Genomic DNA, 22,607 nt, shown 5'->3' with positions numbered 1-22,607 from the left:
AGAACAGAAGCATCATCAGACAGACTTTGCTGCGTCCCAAATGACACCCTCTTCCCTAAGTAGTGCACTACTTTTGATCAGGGCCCATTGGGACTAGGGTGACATTTGGAACGCAGCCTTGTAAAAACGGACAACTCGCTCCGAGTTCATCATCGGAAGCTGATGATCGTCGATAAAGGGAGAACAAAAAGAAAAACAGGAAGCTTGCTGATGGGGATCACTTTTTCCATTTTCATAGGGAAGAAAGAAAAAGCGATATTATCGCGGATGGCTGTGTCCGTGTACTGTACCGTAGTTTGCCCTTGATCTGTGTGGGACAATATAAGATTAAGTTAGGCCTGAAAACCTACGAGTATGAGTACACACCAAAGAAAGACCGCTGAGAGTCAGTTCTACACTCTCTGTTGAATACAAACCAGGTGGTGTAGGAATATAATGATGTACGTGTCATAGCGAAAATGCAAATTGCAAAAAAATAGCTCCAATAGATGTCTTTAGAAAGATACAACTCTTAGGTCTAATTGTGTGGTCAAATATACAGCCAGCTAACTGTAAATCTGGTGTGTGTCTCAAATGGCACCCTATCCCCTATATAGTGCACTACTTTTGACCAGGGCCCATAGGGCTCTGTTAAAAATAGTGCACTATATAGGGAATAGGCTGCCATTTGGGACATAGCTCTATGCTTTCCCCCCACTTGTTAGCACAGTAGGGTATATCCGCAAATAATGACTTCCTTCACAATGACCTTCAATTATGTTCAGTAAAAAAAAAGATGCTAAATGAATATAAACCTTCTTTTCTGCCTCTTTTGTGTTAGGTCTTTATTTCTCCCAACGCTTGGCTATAAAGCCTCATTCACATACAGTGAGTAAAAAGACACCACCTCATGTAATCACCATGGCAGTTAATGCTTTTCCCTTACATTAGATGGAGTGAAAAGGCTTGCTAATGCTCACCTTGAGTTTAATGAGAACAACAATCTTAGCCAAAAGTATAGTAGAAATAAGAGCTATATGCCAGTGTTCTGTGTGTATTATGTGGGGGGGAAGGTCATACGTGAGCTCTTTTGTATACAGTTAATTAAGTATTATGATATGGGCTTTATATGGCCTTGAGTGTTTAGGTATTTTGACAATAGTAATTATGTGATTCTGACTCCCTGGTTGCTTACTGTGAAGAACTGACAACTCCACAACTTGATTAGGAAACAAAACATGATTTCTAGACCATAACCTACACCTCATTATCGCACCTCGCCTTGAGACATAGATGTATACTCATATGGCTGTAGTCTACAGTCATGTGTCAGTAGCACCATCGACCGTCTTATAGAATTTGGAGCTAGGTACTTACCTGTATATCTGTCTCAGGTGAGACTTCCTGTATCGCTTGTGTTTAAGGAGGCCATGTTGAAAACCAAAGCAGATCTCTAACTTTGACTTCAGTTCACAGAGCAACTGACTGTGGCCAGGCAGACACGTGCCTCTGAGCTGACCGCAGTTGGCCTGCCTTAGTCATGCTTGTCAGATTCTGAAAACAAGCGGGAGGTGCGGGACAAATTGCCTAGGGGAGTCAGCGGGTTTTGTAATCCCAGTCGCCCAGGACTGTGCTGGCTCTTAGTAATGATGTATGTGGGGAGGAAAGGCAAAGAGGTCACAGGAGAGGCCACTGTGAATGGCCGCCGAGTGGATTCTGTCAACATTCTGTGAATGTTCTTTTTGAGTTATATCAGATATCCACTTAAAATGAGGACTCTCATCTCAGCGGGCAAAATTGGTTGAGGTGACGTCATTACAAACATAAAAATGAGGTCTGGTTGGAATGACGTCATTATAACCAGATAATAACCAGTTCTGGTTGAAATTATGTCATGACAGCCAGACAACAACCAGTTATGGTTTAATTATGTTATTTCAATCAACTTTACCCGCTGGAATCAGACGGCTGCCACAAACACTGATAGATGTATGGGTGGTTGCGGGAAACGAAGCCACTACCCTGGTTTTACAAGCACCATACTCTATCAACTGAGCTACAAAGCAACACATATGACTCACTTTTTCTCATACCGCCTCAAGGTCTAGAAAAGCACAGGTCACAAACAAGTTTCACCTCATGATGACATTTCCAATATCACCGCCCAGAATCAGTAAGCCACTGTTTCAGTCCTGCGATTTGATTTGTTATCAAATATATATTTTACAGCAGCCACCAGTGGACAACGTTTGTGCCCATAAGGTACGGTGATAGCTCGGCTCTCTTATGAAATGCTGATTGCCTGGTCCTGTTAAAGTGATGATGCACTGTGAGAAGATATTGCGAGACAAGGAATGATGGAGCACTAGTAATCTAAAGCTTCTTTTCCCCCCTTATGATTCCTGTTGCCATCATCAAGCTGTCAAAAAGAGTGATGATAAGAATTAGTATATGATAGATTTTATGAAGCTAGTGTCAGTGGGGAGCGGTTATTGTTCTTTGAAAGGTGCCAAAACAGCCAACATTTAAGTAATGAACAATAATATTAGACTCAATTAATATAATATCGTGCCAAGAATGTTAGTCAGGCTGTTGACACTGACCTTACTGGTGTACTTCTTTAAGAAAAATATTATATATCATAAACATCAAGGTCATTTGAACTAAAGATGTCAGATCTTAATTTGACCCCTTTCATTGCAGGAGGAAAATAATCTTGCAGAAGGAGGATTTTAATATATGAAGAAAATATTTAGAATCGCTGCCAGGGGGCAGCTGGAAGCGGTGTTTGTATACAATGCAGTACCGCACCTACATTGTACTTTATGCAGGCTACAGCACATCTCGTGTGAATTCTTATGTGGATTATAATAAATTGACATATTTGCAGGGGGTAGATGTATTTTTTGATAGGAAAAATCTGTTTTTTTAGATCAATTGTTTTATATTATATATTGAAGGCAAGCAATAGGGAGAATACATTATTGGTTACCGCAGTGCCTGTGTGGTCCAGCGGTTTAACCCTGCACACATATGCCAGAGTCGCATTCATTCTGCATGGTTACAGGGTTAATTCCACATGGCTACAGGGTTAACACAAAAACAGGTTAACGGTTTAGGCATAATTCTGAGTGGTTAAGGTTAGGGGTGGGGGATGGTTTGGGGAAAGCTTAAAACAAAATAGTTTTAAACAATGCGCCTAGAGTATGTATCGTCAGTATTCAAAGCATTCTAATTGCTAGCATTGTGACCTGGTGTAGCTCAGTGGTATAAGCAGCGCGCTCTAGCTCCGAGCCTCATGAATTAGCTCCCAGTGCTGGGCGATCTACTGACAAGCCTGAGCCTACATTAGGTCCACAAGTTAATTGCATTTATTTCAATGTTTTGAAGAAGTTAAACGAATAGTCTGATAATTTATACATCATAGAAACGTGCCTCAGCTCAACAGAATTGTCTTTGGATGGGCTCAAATGCATAAACATCTTGACAGCTTTACGAAATTAAATATTAAAGCCACACAATACAGGCTTTCAATCCACACCAAAGACCATAACTAAATAGACAAATTATACATAGCCTAACTATAAAACGTGGGCGAGCATCCACACTGGAGGAAAGTTTATCGTTCTACAGTAGGCCTACATCTGTCAATCAACTGATGGCTCAAATCAGCTCATCAACTCAGCCAGGGAAACAGTAGCCTATTATCGTTTTACACATCTTTCATTATATGACGATTGATAGGCAAACGGGTGGCCTACAGAATGTAGCCTATTGTCTCGTTAAACCATGAATACAAGCTGAATTAACCCGCACAGCTGATCTCAATTGCATACGTTATTGGTCACCTCATTACCGCTCCCTAAAAGATGATGTGTTACTTAGTCCTGCTTGTGTAGCGGACATGAGTCGGTCATGGCCACGTGAAGAGGTAGCCCCGCCTGCGAACTTCAAAACCATTGTCTGCCCTTGGCCCAAGAGTGTAAAACAGTTTAAGACGTTGGTTGATCCCGTGGGAGACCTGGGTTCATATCCCATGTGTTACACTTGCAACCAAAGCCTTTCAAGATGCACTACATTGCCCAAAAGTATGTGGACACCTGCTTGTCGAACATCTCGTTCCACTAGATGTTGGAGGATTGCTGTGGGGACTTGCTTCCATTCAACCACAAGAGCATTAGTGAGGTTGGGCGATAAGGCTTGGATCGCAATCAGCATTCCAATTCATCCCAAAGGTGTTCGATGGGGTTGAGGTCAGAGCTCTGTGCAGGCCAGTCAAGTTCTTCCACACCGATCTCGACAAACCATTTCTGTATGGACCTCGCTTTGTGCACGGGGGCATTGTCATGCTGAAACAGGGAAAGGACCTTCCCCAAACTGGTGACACAAAGTTGGAGGCATGAATGTCATTGTATGCTGTAGCGTTAAGATTTCCCTTCACTGGATTTAAGGGGCCTAGCCCAAACCATGAAAAACAGCCATGCATTTGGCATCATATGTTGCTACGTTTTGCGATTTCTGTATTTTGAAAGTTATATATCTTGAAAACTTGATTGCTGACAAGCAAAACATTTTGGGACTATGGACTAATGAAACAAATACCAAAATATTGTTTTTGGGTGGAATTTCCCTTTAACTCATCAAGCAAACCTACTCTAAACAACTTGGAATAATACTTGGATGATGCTAATATGGTTGTACGGTGTCCATACTAGGATTGCCTCAGAGTCTGTATGGATGCACAAACAAAATGCAACAGGACAAAAAATGAACAAAAAAGAATAGCACACCAACCCACATTTGCCAAAAGATTTACATGTAACTGTGCTTGTGACATGCTCAGTACGACAAATGAATAGACAGAGATTGACATCAGGACGGTAAGTACGTCTGGGGGCAATATTTTCATTGCAAGGTCACGTGAAAACAAGTTCTGAGACCTCATTTGAATACAACTTTCACTCTGGCTGTGTTTAGAATGAAACAGTGATTTGAATACTGACCGAGTAGGTCTGTTGAACATGCATCATTAACGTTGATACAACAACAAGTCTATGGCAGACATGAAAGTTAACTTCTGGGGTGATGAATTTTTGTTTTGGTTATTTGCCATGAGAGGTTGAGTCACCTTAGTTTAATGTCTATGGGATCGGTGTCCCGTATAGGGGATGGTTGAGCTAACTTGCGCTAATGTGATTAGCATGACTGTTGTAAGCAACAGCAAACTTTCAAGGACAAGGACTGTCTTATATGGGCAGAAAGATTAAATTCTTGTTAATCGAATTGCACTGTCCAATTTACAGTAGCTATTACATTGAAAAAATACCATGCTATTGTTTGACGAGAGTGCACAACAACTAAAAACGTATCACGGCAACTGGTTTGATACATTCACCTCTGAAGGTAAATAATGTACTTACATTCAGTAATCTTGCTCTGATTTGTCATCCTAAGGGTCCCAGAGATCAAATGTATAATAATTTTGTTTGATAAAACCCATTTTTATATTCAAATGTAGGAACTGGGTTCTACAATTTGAACCCCTGCAGTCTCTGGCTCCACACCCACCCCGCCCGGGCATCTAAATGTGTGAAAGTTAGTGTATAAGCTAATGATCAATCATGTATGACATACCTGGAAGTGTGTAAACTTACATTTTACGTTATCAAATCAAATCATATTTAATTTGTCACATACATGTGTTTAGCAGACGTTATTGCAGGTGTAGCGAAGTGCTTGTGCTTCTCGCTACGACAGTGCAGTAATATCTAACAAGTAATACAGTGCCTTGCAAAAGTATTCATCCGCCTTGGCATTTTTCCTATTTTGTTGCATTACAACCTGTAATTTAAATTTGGATTTCATGTACAGTGGGGAAAAAAAGTATTTAGTCAGCCACCAATTGCGCAAGTTCTCCCACTTAAAAAGATGAGAGAGGCCTGTAATTTTCATCATAGGTACACGTCAACTATGACAGACAAAATGAGATTTTTTTTTCTCCAGAAAATCACATTGTATGATTTTTAATGAATTTATTTGCAAAATATGGTGGAAAATAAGTAGTTGGTCAATAAAAAAAGTTCTCAATACTTTGTTATATACCCTTTGTTGGCAATGACACAGGTCAAACGTTTTCTGTAAGTCTTCACAAGGTTTTCACACACTGTTGCTGGTATTTTGGCCCATTCTTCCATGCAGAACTCCTCTAGAGCAGTGATGTTTTGGGGCTGTCGCTGGGCAACACGGACTTTCAACTCCCTCCAAAGATTTTCTATGGGGTTGAGATCTGGAGACTGGCTAGGCCACTCCAGGACCTTGAAATGCTTCTTACGAAGCCACTCCTTCGTTGCCCGGGCGGTGTGTTTGGGATCATTGTCATGATGAAAGACCCAGCCACGTTTCATCTTCAATGCCCTTGCTGATGGAAGGAGGTTTTGACTCAAAATCTCACGATACATGGCCCCATTCATTCTATCCTTTACGCGGATCAGTCGTCCTGGTCCCTTTGCAGAAAAACAGCCCCAAAGCATGATGTTTCGACCCCCATTCTTCACAGTAGGTATGGTGTTCTTTGGATGCAACTCAGCATTCTTTGTCCTCCAAACACAACGAGTTGAGTTTTTACCAAAAAGTTATATTTTGGTTTCATCTGACCATATGACATTCTCCCAATCCTCTTCTGGATCATCCAAATGCACTCTAGCAAACTTCAGACGGGCCTGGACATGTACTGGCTTAAGCAGGGGGACACGTCTGGCACTGCAGGATTTGAGTCCCTGGCGGCGTAGTGTGTTACTGATGGTAGGCTTTGTTACTTTGGTCCCAGCTCTCTGCAGATCATTCACTAGGTCCCCCCGTGTGGTTCTGGGATTTTTGCTCACCGTTCTTGTGATCATTTTGACCCCACGGGGTGAGATCTTGCGTGGAGCCCCTGATCGAGGGAGATTATCAGTGGTCTTGTATGTCTTCCATTTCCTAATAATTGCTCCCACAGTTGATTTCTTCAAACCAAGCTGCTTACCTATTGCAGATTCAGTCTTCCCAGCCTGGTGCAGGTCTACAATTTTGTTTCTGGTGTCCTTTGACAGCTCTTTGGTCTTGGCCATAGTGGAGTTTGGAGTGTGACTGTTTGAGGTTGTGGACAGGTGTATTTTATACTGATAACAAGTTCAAACAGGTGCCATTAATACAGGTAACGAGTGGAGGACAGAGGAGCCTCTTAAAGAAGAAGTTACAGGTCTGTGAGAGCCAGAAATCTTGCTTGTTTGTAGGTGACCAAATACTTATTTTCCACCATCATTTGCAAATAAATTCATTAAAAATCCTACAATGTGATTTTCTGGAAAAAGTATTCTCAATTTGTCTGTCATAGTTGACGTGTACCTATGAGGAAAATTACAGGCCTCTCTCATCTTTTTAAGTGGGAGAACTTGCACAATTGGTGGCTGACTAAATACTTTTTTCCCCCACTGTATTTCCCTCATTAAAATGCAAATCAATTTATAACATTTTTGACATGCGCTTTTCTTGATTTTTTTGTTGTTATTCTGTCTCTCACTGTTCAAATAAACATACCCTTAAAATTATAGACTGATTATGTCTTTGTCAGTGGGCAAACGTACAAAATCAGCACGGGATCAAATACTTTTTTCCCTCACTGTATCTTTTACCAGTTCTAATATGTTACATTCTCCTACATTCATTTCACATTTCCTCAAACTTCAAAGTGTTTCCTTCCAAATGGTATCAAGAATATGCATATCCTTGCTTCAGGTCCTGAGCTACAGGCAGTTAGATTTGGGTATGTCATTTTAGGCGAAAATTAAAAAAAAAAGGGTCTGATCCTTAAGAGGTTAATTACAATGATTGTGTCTGGCCTGAGGTCTGGGGGAATGAATTGAAATGTTTCTGTACACAACTCCATCATGTCTAGCTCATTATTTTGCAAGCCTCTAATAAGGACCTCAGTTAATCTTCTTGAGTATCCCTTCCAGCTGATATACAAACAACATTACACCAATATTAATGCTATGGACTTCCCTATTAGTGTTTATCATTATAATGACTTTAAACCATTCGTGTGAGTAAACTAGTAGAAGTACTCCGGAGTTATATCATGAACTGAACTGAACCATGTATTTTCTCTGCGGTTGTAATTCCATACTAATTTCCCTATGTATTGTATGCCTTTATGCTGTATATATCCATACCAATTAAATTATTCACATTCTTTCTTATCCCATCCATGTTCTCTCTTTTCTTGTTTGAACCCTTTCCCCGTCCCTATTATCGCCAATAAGGACAATGGTTATGGTTTAATTTAAAGTCTCCTATTATCTGGTGTTCTACTTACTAATTACATGGTAACGTAATAATTATCCAATAATTACTAAATAGTAGGGTTGCTTTGGGATTTATCGAAACAAGCACCACTTTGTACTATTTGGTACCAGTTATGTTGAATGAACTACCAGAAAGTACCCATTTGTACCACAATATTTCCCTGTAAACACTAGGCAAACACCTGCTGAAACAGGACAGTAAAATGTGCTACCCCCAGAGCAACACTGTATCTACAGTATATTGCTCTGATTACCACCACACCACTGCTTTGCTTCCATACTGGGCTGTTCAATTAGTAGTTACCAACTGTGTTGAATGTACCAGAAAGTACCCATTTGTACCCCAATGTTTCACTGTAAACACCAGGCAAATACCTGCTGAAATTAAGTACTACAACACGACTACGTTGTTTACATGCTGGGCTTTTCTCTGGGCTCTTCCCTCTCTCCAGGGGCCTCTGGGCGCCTGTCAGGGTTCACACAAGGGCGAGCGCATCACTCATGCAAATCCACTGGAGGCAGAAGGGGGATATTCATGAAGATTTACAGTTGGAAGGATCCTAAGATGGATGCCCCTGACGCTCCCTCTGGACAGCGGACAGGAGGCATTCGCTCAAGAATTCAATTAACTGTCCAGAGACACGCTCGATTGGTCAGAGTAGAGCCCAATCATGATCCATCTCTGTCAGAGGATGCCGCTCAGTAGGAGAAGAAGGGGGATGTATGCCCGGTGCATTGCGAGTGTGGTGACCAATTTGACAAAATGGAAAAGAAACAGAAAGAAACATCTTCCTTTCATTTAAAAATAATTTTGTGTACAATGTGTCTCAGAAATGATATGTTCATGGAATGAAATGGTGAGACTAATGTGGACAAGCGAAGTTTAGGAAGTGGGGAGTAAAGGGATAGCTAAAAGAAATATGAAGCTACCAAAAGTGTACAGAATGGCGAGGTACATCAAAGCACCACAGAATGGTGGGAGTGTGAAAGGGGTCGGCTGTCTGTCTCTTTGTAAAGCACCCTGTGCTACACGGAGTCAGCTTTGATACCTCGGTGGGCCCATGTCCTTGATGTACGGCTCTCTATCCGTTGGGTCACAGAGGAGCTAGTGATGCTCTCTAGTACCTTTCAAAGGAAATCATCAGACATGTGAAGGGATTTTAAAGTACGGGGAGTTTTGAGACATTTTGGGGTTGATCCACTGTCTAGTCTACTGAAGATCTAAAAGGGCTGCAGGCTTTATAGTCATCCACCAAAGTGAAGTTATCAAAATCATACTGCACTTGAATTCTATATGGGCTCATGAAATACTATTATGAACAAGCCACTTATCATGACCTCTTTGTGTAAAAACATGTGACATGTAATTGTAAGATGTACATGTGACATGTAATTAATTGTAAGTTGTTTTATCATCTGACTGGAAGCTGATCCAGACATCTGTTGTAGTTGGCATCTGTCTTTGTATTAATATTCCACCCACCTAGCCCTGGGACATTGAAGACTTCCTCAATATCATCAAATAAGACCCGCAGCTATAATTGCCTCCGAGAGGGTGGGTTTGTAATACAAACACAGTTTGTATTGGTAAAGAGTGGGTGGACATAAGATGTTTGTTGAAGAGCCCAAAGGTAGCGATCAGAGGGATAGAAGAGGACATGAGGCTGAGAACCGCGAGATAAAGAAGGGAGGGTGGATATTTGAGCTAAGTTGTGGATAAATGAGATTTAAGGCAAAACATCACTTATTGATGCTATTAAAGTGATTGTTTAAATGTTGTTGTCTTTTTGTGGGGTAAGATGTGCAATGGGGTCTGAAATTATTGACACCCTTGATAAAGATAAGCAAAAAATACTGATACTAAGCTATATTGTATGCAAAACATGTTTTATTTTATACTAATACAATTGCATAGAGAAACAGATTTTGTTTAACAAGTAATATTTTTTTTCTTCAAAAAGGTAGAGGTCAAAATTATTGACACCCCTGATTTCAATATCTCACCTTTGTTTTGACATTGGGAGTGATTTAGGCCATTTCTCCATGAAGAATCTTTCCAGATCCTTGATATCCTTCATCTGCGCTTATGGACTGCCATCTTCAATTGGCACTCCAATTGATTTTGTGGTCAATTAATATTTTCTTTGTGGTTTTTGATGTGTGCTTGGGGCTATTGTCTTGCTGGATGATCCACTGGCTGGAAGATCCACCTGCGACAGAGTTTCAGCCTCCTGGCAGAGGCAAGCAGGTTTTTGGCAAAAATATCCTGGTACTGGGTAAAGTTAATGATGCCGTTGACCTTAAAAAGGGCCCCAGGACCAGTGAAGCAAATTACCCCTTAACATAAAATATCCACCACCATATTTTACAGTTGGTATGGGGTTCTTTTCTGCATATGCATCTTTCTTTCTCAAAAACCACTACTAGTGTGCATGGCCAAAGACCTCTTATTTTCATGTCATCTGACCATAGCACTGGTTCCAATCCAAATTTTGCAAACTCCAGGCATTTACATTTGTTGGATGACATGAAAATAAAGCTGTAACTCAATCCAAAAAAGCAACAAAACACTATTTAAATACGTATCTTACATTTGCAGTAGTACAGATGTGCACACGCACACACGCACGCACGCACGCACGCACACACACACACACACACACACACACACACACACACACACACACACACACACACACACACACACACACACACACACTGGAATTGTTTCTGTGTGCTACAGTGTGTGTCCCTCCTACTACTTCCATTCCCCAATATCCTCATCATGCATTGTGATTTTACAGGTCCCCTGTAGCTCAGTTGGTAGAGCATGGCGCTTGCAACGCCAGGGTTCTGGGTTCGTTTCCCACGGGGGGCCAGTATGAAAATGTATGCACTCACTAACTGTAAGTTACTCTGGATAAGAGCGTCTGCTAAATGACTAAAATGTACATTCTCTCCACTTGGCTGAGCATATATCTACAAGCCCAACGCATTTATTGATTCATGAGTGTTTCACCAGTGGGCCTAACATTTATTACGCTGATTGAAATAAAATCACAATTATGCTAACCAAAATCAATCAATTCTTATTCGATTACAATTGGGTCTCTACATTTTGTCCCTGCCACTGATTTAATTTAATGTCATTCTCATCTATGGCTGCGTCCCAAATGTCACCCTATTCCAGAGCCCTAGTGAAAAGTAGTGCAATATGTAGGGAATAGGGTGCCATTTTGGACGCAAGCCTATGTCTGTACTTTATCTCACCAAGAGGATAGACACCTAGTCTGTTTATTAGTGAAATAGAAAATGTGTTTACAACTAGTTTACAATAAACTGGTGGTCTTGATTCCAGATCAATTCAAAGAGATGCTAGAATTGTGAAAAAAGCTGATAATTGATAGAGGACGGTTAAGCATGTGCGGTAACAGTCTATTGGAGCTCATTGTTGCTACCCTATGTATAATTTGGTAGATCTCACAGGCAACCAGCATAACAGTACAAATCATGGTGCACATTTTGTACGTGAGAAATATTTTGTTCTAAAATAGTTACCACACAAAATGCTTCAATGCCACACAGCCATTGCAGTGGTATGAGTCTACAGTTCTCTAACAATGTGGCCAGCCTCTTACCCTGCTACTACAACCTGTCCTTCCATCCATCCATCCATCCATCCATATACACACACTCTGTCCACTCCACCACCCATCTCCTAACTCATTTCACTCCCCAGGCTCCCCAGGAAAGGAGTGATTGATGGGCCAGGGGACTCTCTTCCGCCGCTGTGTACCTAATCACTGAGTATAGACTTGCAGTAACGCCCCATTAGAGGCCTGCAGCAGCATGGTGTAAGGGTTAGGGAAATGGGCCAGGGAATAGGAGGTTAGAGGTTCAAGTCCCCCAAGGGAACTTGCTGCTGCCTTGTCAGAGGTACTTATCCATCTGTGAAAATGACAGGTGACAATGTGTAAGTAATAGAAATATCTTCAGAGTGAAACAAACTAGAAGTGTATAAACAGGACTTAACAAATATGACAATTGATAATCCAGTGTTAATACGCAACCAGGGTCAAAGACAAAGACAAGCTGAAACACATTTGTTATTGCTGAGATCTGTTAATGAACTCATCCATCAGTCCCTTCGCTAACACTCCTGTTTGCTTCGTGCGAGACATACTTGAGGATGCTAACAGTGCGGAAGGCTGTGATTCTCCTGAATAACCAGCTCATCTGTATTCCAATATAGCAGCCGGTGAGAAATACAGATGTGTCACCGACGATATGCCCAAGACATTTCGACTTGTCAAAGGGAACGATAAGCTTAAGAGATAGATACACCGGCGCTCAAGTTGGTTTTTGGCTAATGAATGGGAATCACTTGTTGGCCCCTTGACAGATGAGTTAATTAGCATGGCATAGGATGAAAAAAACTTGACACATTGCTCAATTAATTTGGCCCGCATGGCTGCTAGCTGACGAATATCTTGTCTTTCACATCGCCACAGCTTGAGTAATCGCTGTTCTCAAGTGCAGGGAAGACGCCACAAAAGGAAGGAGCGTGTCAGAATGCAAATGGTACACCGTCAAACTCGTACAGACCTGGAGACAGGCTAATAGACATGTTCTTTCTTATGAGCGGAGTCGATCAAGATTGGATTTACCTTAAGGCCCGGGAATCTGTAGGAATCAGATGAAAATAAGATGCTGCGTTTGAATGTGAATAATGATAACCTCTTAGATGTAATGTCCCCTGTTTTGGGGACTGCGTGGTTCTGGTACCGGTTCTGACAGATATATGCTTATAAATCGATGCACTATATATACAAAAGTATGTAGACACCACTTGAAATTAGTGGATTTGTCTATTTCATCCAAACCCGTTGCTGACAGGTGTATAAAATCGAGCACACATCCATGCAATTTCCATAGACAAACATAGGCAGTAGAATGGCCTTACTGAAGAGCTCAGTGACTTTCAACGAGGCACCGTCATAGGATGCCACCTTTCCAACAAGTCAGTTCGTCAAATTTCTGCCCTGCTAGACCTGCCCCGGTCAATGTAAGTGCAGTTATTGTGAAGTGGAAACGTCTAGGAGCAACAACGGCTCAGCAGCAAAGTGGTAGCCCACACAAGCTTACAGAACGGGACGACCGAGTGCTGAAGCGCGTAGTGGGTAAAAATCACCTGCCCTCGGTTGCAACACTCACTGCCGAGTTCCAAACTGCCTCTGGAAGCAAAGTCAGCACAATCATTGTTTGTCAGGACCTTCATGAAATGGGTTTCCATGGCCGAGCAGCCGCACACAAGCCTATGATCACCAATGCCAATGCCAAGCGTCGGCTGGAGTGGTGTAAAGCTTGCCGCCGTTGGACTCTGGAGCACTGGAAACGCATTCTCTGGAGTGATGAATCACGCTTCACCATCTGGCAGTCCACGGACAAATCTGGTTTTGGCGGATGCCAGGAGAACGCTACCTGCCCGAATGCATAGTGCCAACTGTAAAGTTTGGTGGAGGAGGAATAATGGTCTGGGGCTGTTTTTCATGGTTCGGGCTAGGCCCCTTAGTTCCAGTGAAGGGAAATCTTAATGCTACAGCATACAATGACATTCTAGACTATTTTGTGCTTCCAACTTTGTGGCAACAGTTTGGGGAAGGCCCTTTCCTGTTTCAGCATGACATTGCCCCTGTGCACAAAGCGAGGTCCACACAGAAATGGTTTGTTGAGATCGGTGTGGAAGAAGTTGACTGGCCTGCACAGAGCCTTGACCTCAACCCCATCGAACACCTTTGGGATGAATTGGAACGCCGACTGCGAGCCAGGCCTAATTGCCCACCATCAGTTCCAGACCTCACTAATGCTCTTGTGGATGAATGGAAGCAAGTCCCAGCAGCAATGTTCTAACATCTAGTGGAAAGCATTCCCAGAAGAGTGGCTGTTATAGCAGCAAAGGGGGTACCAACTCCATATTAATGCCCATGATTTCGGAATGAGATGTTCGACGAGCAGGTGTCCACATACTTTTGGTCATGTAGTGTATGTGGACACCATAGATCAAAATGGCTTGCATTGAGCTGTAGCCCTGATTCTCACGGACACAGGAGTATGTCTCTTCTGTCTGTGTGAAGCAGGATGTGAAATCTGACACCACTTGAAGCTGGGATGTCCCTCCTACCATTACATTCCCTCTTCCGACTGTCCTTCAACTCCTGGCGGAACCCTGCATCACCGCCACTATCAACACATATGCCTGGAATCCCTACAATGTAACGCAGCAGGAGAGGGTGGTTTCATCGCTGTAGCACATTCAGAGATCGATTTGTAGCCAGTAATCTAAAATAATTAATAGATTTTAAACATCAAACACTTTCTGTTTGTCATAGATGGACACGATTAATATGAGATGAAAGATGAGTTCCTAATGAGTTCAGGAAGCCCTGAGCTCTATGAGACATTCACAGCGATGGGGGCAGACGTTTTGTTAAATAGAGACCTTTAGAAAATATGTACATTTTCTCTAAAACAAAATATACAAATATGTATTTTACAGTTATAAGGAAGGTGCAATCTTATAGTTAGTGGTTTATAAGTTGATTTGACAATATTTAGAAAAAATCTAAGTAATTTCAAGCTTCTTTCATACAGTTTTCTGGAATAGGAAATACATCATATAAAACATTTCATATTTTCATATTTGTATCATATTTGTACTGTGTGCTTGAGCTTGTGTCATCAATAGTGACTACACCTCAGCAATTTATAACAATTTTTATCAGAAAGGTGAGATTTTAACCTTTCTTGGAGTATGCAACATTACTAGTTATTGTTTATGGCCCTCTCATGATAAATAATTACTTTTGGGGATTACGTAGATTACATTTTCAATTACATTTAGTTACATTTATGAGGTTTTTAACATCTCTTGGCATAAGTGCTTAAGAATCCGCAACTTTGATTTATCACAGCCGAAAATGTGGACCGCAGATGTAATATGACCAGAACAGTCTGTATATCTCAGCATCTGTGGGTTCTCTCAAATTGGAAAGTATTTGATCTGAGGCACGATTGCTAATTCAAAGGACTGCTTTAAACTGAAGTTACCCCCCCCCCCCACCCCCCTTTTTTGCTAAATCTCAATTGATATCAAGTCTGTACATCTAATATCTTATTTAACCATGGCCTGTACATCGAGAATAAGGCACACTTTTTGGGGTGCAACTCTTAAACCCAACATACTGCAAACCACAGGGAGAGAATTAAACAACGATTAAAACCCTGAGCTCCAATCAGCCTTAGCCCCCCTGAAGCTTCACAATCGCAATCAGTAATAGTCCTAATTAACTCATTAGGGAGGCAGAGACTGGAACAAATAAGTCAAACAAGCAAAAACCCCCACAAGCGATACGAGTTTAAAGAGCATGCCTTTTCGAACACACAGCAGCTAGGAGCCACAGCGGCAGGTAATTTGAGCCAGGCTTAGTGCTCAAGGGAAAAGAGGTACACTCTACACTGTTCACCTCAATTGTAGATCAGCCGAAAACTTGTTGTGGAGAGCTGGCGCGATGGATTAAAGCTTGGAGAGACATGCGGTGGTGAGTGGGTGTTGAAACATATCCAGGTGCTGTTTTAGGAAAGTACAGCGCGTGCGCGCACGTGTGTGTGTGTGTGTGTTGGCCCCAGAATGGGGACATTGTGAGCTGCCCAACACGTGAACAATTAGTCTTGTCTAATTCTTGGATTTGCATGAGCAACAGCAATCGGTTCTGTTGTCGGAGGTCTGAGAGGCACTGTTACGCAAAGAGTCGTTGGGGATGAGTTGTATGTGTGGAGGGGGTGTCTGCGTGTGTGTTGGGATCATCAAATGCATTTTTGCATTGTCTGTAAAGTGCTGCGTGTGGCAAAATGAGGAAGTAATACAGACAACAATACAGTCCTTGCATCTACTGTATGTGTATGTAGCAAAGGTCTTAAAAATTGTTAAAAGGTTTTAAAAACAATTCTAAAACATGCAACAGCTCGACAATAGATAAAGATACTCCAAACTGTTTGAATTACAAAAATCCATCAGGTATTGACTGAATTATAGCACATAAAACATTTTACTGGCATACACAAATAATGAATTTCAGGGATTTTGGTGGGAATTTAGCTATTACATTTATTGTAAAATGTCACTTTGTTTTCTTAGAATGAACTCATATATACATTTTCTAATGGTATCAGGTATTTATTTTATATTTTGTGTTAAAATAAAGAACATTAGATGTGCCTTATTTGCATAAATCCACTGGGTGCATTTGAAGACATTAACATACAGGGGTGGAATAGGGCTGCAACCACAAAAACGTCCTCTGTCTAGGCCTACCTGCACTCACCTGCACGGTTTAGACTGCCTCATTAATAACTGTTGTTGTCACGTTCTATTCAACAAGTGTGTCAATAGCAGGATATCTCTGATTAAAAATCAGATTACACCTATCTATACGTACTTTACATTGTTTGCAAGATCAGACATAGGGTATTTCTCAAAATGCATACTTCTGTGCTCAGAGCATGCAAATTGGAGCATGGGAGAGTCGGAGTGTGAGTACAAATCAAAGTATGCTAAAAGGAGCACGGAGGGCACTTCTCGAATGCGTACTTCGTTTGTACATACACTACATGACCAAAAGTATGTGGCCACCTGCTCGTCGAACATCTCATTCCAAAATCATGGGCATTAATATGGAGTTGGTCCCCCCTTTGCTGCTATAACAGCCTCCACTCTTCTGGAAAGCTTTCCACTAGATGTTGGAACATTGCTGCGGGGACTTGCTTCCATTCAGCCACAAGAGCATTAGTGAGGTCTGGCACTGCTGTTGGGCGATTAGGCCTGGCTCACAATCGGCGTTCCAATTCATCCCAAAGATGAATAGGTCAGGGCTCTATGCAAGCCAGTCAAGTTCTTCCACACCTATCTCGACAAACCATTTCTGTATGGACCTTGCTTTGTGCACGAGGTCATTGTCATGCTGAAACAGGAAAGTGCCTTCCCCAAACTGTTGCCACAAAGTTGGAAGCACAGAATCGTCTAGAATGTCATTGTATGCTGTAGCATTAAGATGTCCCTTCACTGGAACTAAGGGGCCTAGCCCGACCCATGAAAAACAGCCCAGACCAATATTCCTCCTCCACCAAACCTTACAGTTGGCACTATTCAGGCAGGTAACGTTCTCCTGGCATCCACCAAACCCAGATTCGTCCGTCGGACTGCCAGATGGTGAAGCGTGATTCATCACTCCAGAGAACGCGTTTCCACTGCTCCAGAGTCCAATGGTGGTGAGCTTTACACCTCTCCAGTTGACGCTTGGCATTGCGCATGGTGATCTTAGGCTTGAGTGCGGCTGCTCGGCCATGGAAACCCATTTCATGAAGCTCCTGACGAACAGTTATTGTGCTGACGTTGCTTCCAGAGGCAGTTTGGAACTGAGTGTTGCAACCGAGGACAGACAATTTTGACATGCCACGCACTTCAGCACTCTGTGATCCCGTTCTGTGAGCTTGTGTGGCCTACTCCTTCGCGGCTGAGCTGTTGTTGCTCCATTTCACAATAACAGCACTTACAGTTGACCAGGGCAGCTCTAGCTGGGCAGAAATTGACAAACTGACTTGTTGGAAAGGTAGCATCCTATTTATGGTGCCACGTTGAAAGTCACTGAGCTCTTCAGCAAGGTAATTCTACTGCCAATGTTTGTCTATGGAGATTGCATGGATGTTTGCTCAATTTTATACACCTGTCAGCAACGGGTGTGGCTGAAATAGCCGAATCCACTAATTTGAAGGGGTGTCCACATACTTTTGTATTGGGCCTCAGGATTTCGTCACGGTATCTCTAAAATGAAATTGTCTTTGTTGTCCGTAGCTTATGTCTGCCCATACCATAAACCCACCGCCACCATGGGGCACTCCGTTCACAACGTTGACATCAGAAAACCGCTCGTAAGTGTCGAGATGATGTGTTAAAACCAAGACGAAGCTTTAGCATTCTTATTGATTAAACGGAAAGACAATGTATTCCATTGAGCATTTTCCGCTATTACCGGGGTGTGTTTGACAGGTCATTATAAACATTTACACAGCAGTAACGTTAACGAGAAAAAACGACAGGCACAAGCAAGTGTATGAAAGAGTCACAGTAGAAAAATAAAAGCAATCAATCTAGTGCAATTTAAGTGAGAATTGGATTTTACACCCCTCAAACACAGGAAATACTGTAGATGGCTGAAAAAGACAGATCCTCAGCTGGGCGGGGCATGCGCGTTGCTAGTGTACTGTATATGTGTGAGTACAGTATGTGTTTGATAACTCTATCATGATAACTCAATGGATCAGTCAGGTGTAGTTAATTTGTTAACATCCGTCTGTTTCTTTCTCAAAACTAGACAGCTGCCAGAAATAATATAACTTCAAACAGTATAAATCAGTGGATTGACTGACAGAAATATTGAACTGCTCTGATCTGGAAAAAAAAATCTAAAAGCACCTCTGAAATTAGATCAGGCATTTTAAGTCAAAGAAAGATCTTTATTCTTCTGAACTAAAAACATTTAAATATTCTGCTTGAACAAAACAGTTTTGTCCTGTTAACGGAGTGATATGGTGCCCTTTCAATAAAGGCTAGTAGATTTTAATTTACTGGGCCAGGAAAGAGGCATATTTTTTTCTCCAAAAAAGACAACACAAGGGACAGCTTGATCAAAGGTCCATGGTGTTCCAGCGCTCGAAAAACCCAGAGTTGAAAGGGGTTTGGATTAACACGTTTCTATGAACATGGTTTCTGCGATAGTTATAGTTCTCTACAGTAAACTTGTATCATCTATCGTTGTCAGTGTTAAGACTTGGAGCGATACAGTAGAACTGTTTAGAAGGGAAACTGTATCAAACTGAAGTTTGTGACTTCCTCCTAGACATTTCTGTCACGTCTTGTTAAAAGGTAAGTCGTCTGCACTTTGTAGCGCAATGGTTCTCAAAGGTAAGTATTTGCAGACAACTCTGTTTGCAGCTTCTATCTGTTCTCTCAACTTGGCCATTTGTAAACACATTACTTGAACACCAAAGGTAGGGCTGAGACATGAAGTCATTTTTGAAAACTATAGTTAACATAGAGTTTGGGATATTCACTCAATTGACTTTTGTCTAATGTCTGTGCCCAAACAGTCTACTTTCATTGTGACGCTTGGTCAATTGAGCATGTCAATTCAATTCGAACATCCCATAAAGTACTTGTCCACATTCTGTTTCTCTGCTCTTACTGATGCACAATAGCTGCTGTGACAGTGGCTTGTCTGTTTCAACAACCAAAAGGGGAAACCAGCCATAACTCAACTGTAACTCTTTTGAAATCCACACTTTATACCACATTTCTTCAATATTATACACTTCCTTGAAACGTCAAAGCAAGGGTCCCTACATTTCCGCGTAGAGCTTGGAGGAAATTGAATCAGCGGGATTAACCTAATTTAAGGATCTCTTGAGGTTCACATAGAGAGATATTATCCCCTGTAGCACGCCATCCCCACATTTCATTCCACAACATACGGTAATGGGGTTAACATCCAGAACAGCAGCTGCAAAAATCTCCAGTTTGAAAAACATTTGCACTGCTTTTCAAACACCCTTAGAAGTGACATCAAAACTTAGCTATGAAAGCAACAACAGTTTCCAAAGTCCCCAGAAGCGAATACATTAGTAGCTAATTCAAGTAAGTGTTTTATTACAAACACAAATGTACTGACCTTCACTTTTCAAATTTGAAAGAATAAAATAAAATGTCTATTACGTAAATTATTCGGTTCTTTTCTTTTGTAATGTTCAACAAAGCAGAGAGCATCGTGCTCAGAACACGTCAATTGCACAAAAAGCTAAAAGATGTAAGCAAGGAGCAACCCTTTGACACTCGATTCGAGGCTACAGAAAAGTTAAAGAACAATTCAAGTAGACGTCACAAGCCTTCACAGACAGGCCTTTTAATAAGCTTTGGACATGTATTCACCATTAAATAGGGGAAACAGCGAAATCTAACTTTTAGAGAGAATCGGCTATGTTATCCACATACACTATATGACCAAAAGTATGTGGACACCTGCTTGTCCAACATCTCATTCCAAAATCATGGGCATTAATATGGAGTTGATCCCCTGTTGTCGCTATAACAGCCTCCACTCTTCTGGGAAGGCTTTCCACTATATGTTGGAACATTGCTGCAGGGACTTGCTTCCATTCAGCCACAAGAGCATTAGTGAGGTCGGGCATTGATGTTGGGTGATAAGACCTGGCTCGCAGTTTGCGTTCCAATTCATCCCAAAAGTGTTTGATGGGGTTGAGGTCAGGGCTCTGTGCAGGGCAGTCAAGTTGTTACACACCGATCTCAACAAACCATTTCTGTGTGGACCTCGCTTTGTGCACGGGGACATTGTCATCCTGAAACAGGAAAAGGCCTTCCCCAAACTGTTGACACAAAGTGGGAAGCACAGAATCGTCCAGAATGTCATTGTAGCGTTAAGATTTCCCTTCACTGGAACTAAGGGGCCTAGCCTGAACCATAAAAAACAGCCCCAGGCGATTATTCCTCCTCCACCAAATGTTACAGTTGGTACTATGCATTCGGGCAGGTAGCGTTCTCCTGGCATCCGCCAAATCCAGATTCGTCCATCGGACTGCCAGATGGTGAAGCGTGAATCATCACTCCAGAGTCCAATGGCGGCGCGCTTTACATCACTCCAGCCGACACTTGGCATTGCGCATGGTGATCTTAGGCTTGTGTGTGGCTGCTCGGCCATGGAAACCCATTTCATGAAGCTCCCGATGAACAGTTCTTGTTTCGAACTTGGTGGTGAGTGTTGCAACTGAGTACAGACAATTTTTACACTCTGTGGTCCTGTTCTGTGAGCTTGTGTGGCCTACCACTTCGCGGCTGAGCCGTTGTTGCCCCTAGATGTTTCCACTTTACAATAACAGCTCTTACAGTTGACCGGGGCAGCTCTAGCAGGGCAGAAATTTGACAAACATCCTATGACGGTGCCACGTTGAAAGTCACTGAGCTCTTCAATAAGGCCATTCTACTGCCAATGTTTGTCTATGGAGATTGCATGGCTGTGTGTTCGATTTTATACACCTGTCAGCAACTTGTATGGCTGAAATAGCCGAATCCACTAATTTGAAGGGGTGTCCACATACTTTTGTATATATAGTTCAGATGTGGATGTACAACATACACTTGAGGTCGACACTGCCCATAACCACAGATCCAGGATCAGATTGCACAACTCCAAATCCTAAACTTCACCATTACGAACTATTAGTAGAACCCAAATATCTGATCTTGGGTCAGTCTTTAGACTCAACTATTACCCACTCCACAGTACAATCAGTAGCATTCAGACACACATCACAGCAATTGCTAACTTAAACGCTCACTTACCCATGGTGCAGTTGGTGGTGAAGCCCGGTTCGATGGTGGCGGTGGCGTCCTGCTCGCTTGGCCGGTCGTAGCTGGCCTGGATCCGGAAGGCCGCCATTCCGCGGGACCCCAGGCTGAGGTGGACCACTGCCCAGCTGCCGAGTAGAGAGATGAGCATGAACATCAGGGCCACTAGAAGACACCCCGGGCGACAGGGCCCCCCGTGCCTACTGTAGGGGTATGGGGTCAGGACAGGGGTGCCCTCTTCCTCCACCAGAGTTTCCCCCTCCATGGTGGTCTCAGGAGAGGGGGGAGAGGGGGTAGACTGGGTCCCTGTGGAGCCTGTCGGGTTCGAGTCCCCCTCCTCCCCTTGCATTTTGGGAGGTTCCCCCTCTTCCTTAGCCTGTTGGTGCATGCTCCTCAGTGCCCACCCCTAGGTATTTTCTGCCGGGTAGCGAGTGGACAAGCTTTTGGCGGAGCCTCTTTCTAAAGCTGACAGGTGGTGTGCGTGGATGATTCCCTGCACTTCAGTGCGAGAGGTGGCTGAAATAGAGCGTGCAGGTGAGTGTGTGTGTCAGAGAGAGATAGTCAGAAAGGGTGTGTGCATGCCTCACACACCAATGCTAGCTCCTGTGTGCAAGTGAGGGGCCGAGGAGATCCTGAAACGAATGCTCTCCCCACCGAGCCACCTCCTGCCTTTGTGTAGTTCAATGTGGTCCATAATTTTATTAAGCAAATTTCAGCTGATTTCACTTTGGAGCCGGGCTACTGACCAATGACTTATCACTCCCGCTCTCTCTCCTCCCTCCCCTTGCCCTCTCTTCCTCCCTCCCCCTCTCCCC

At 42.5% G+C, this 22,607-nt stretch overlaps 1 protein-coding gene across 1 annotated transcript in view; it reads right to left on the bottom strand.

Moving 5' to 3' along the window:
- The window catches only part of LOC311102584 (ALK tyrosine kinase receptor-like), a gene marked incomplete at both ends in the record, with an annotated part of 143,315 nt that extends 121,135 nt beyond the window's left edge, over nt 1-22,180 (bottom strand). The window contains one exon of the mRNA XM_084143958.1: nt 21,787-22,180. Coding sequence (XP_084000084.1) covers nt 21,787-22,180 — 394 coding nt within the window. The remainder of the gene's footprint in view (nt 1-21,786) is intronic.
- Between the last annotated feature and the right edge of the window lie 427 nt (nt 22,181-22,607).

The sequence above is a fragment of the Coregonus lavaretus genome (genome assembly GCF_964263955.1).
Source record: "Coregonus lavaretus genome assembly, chromosome: 27".
Lineage (NCBI taxonomy): Eukaryota > Metazoa > Chordata > Actinopteri > Salmoniformes > Salmonidae > Coregonus > Coregonus lavaretus.
This window is presented reverse-complemented; position numbering and strand designations above follow the sequence as displayed.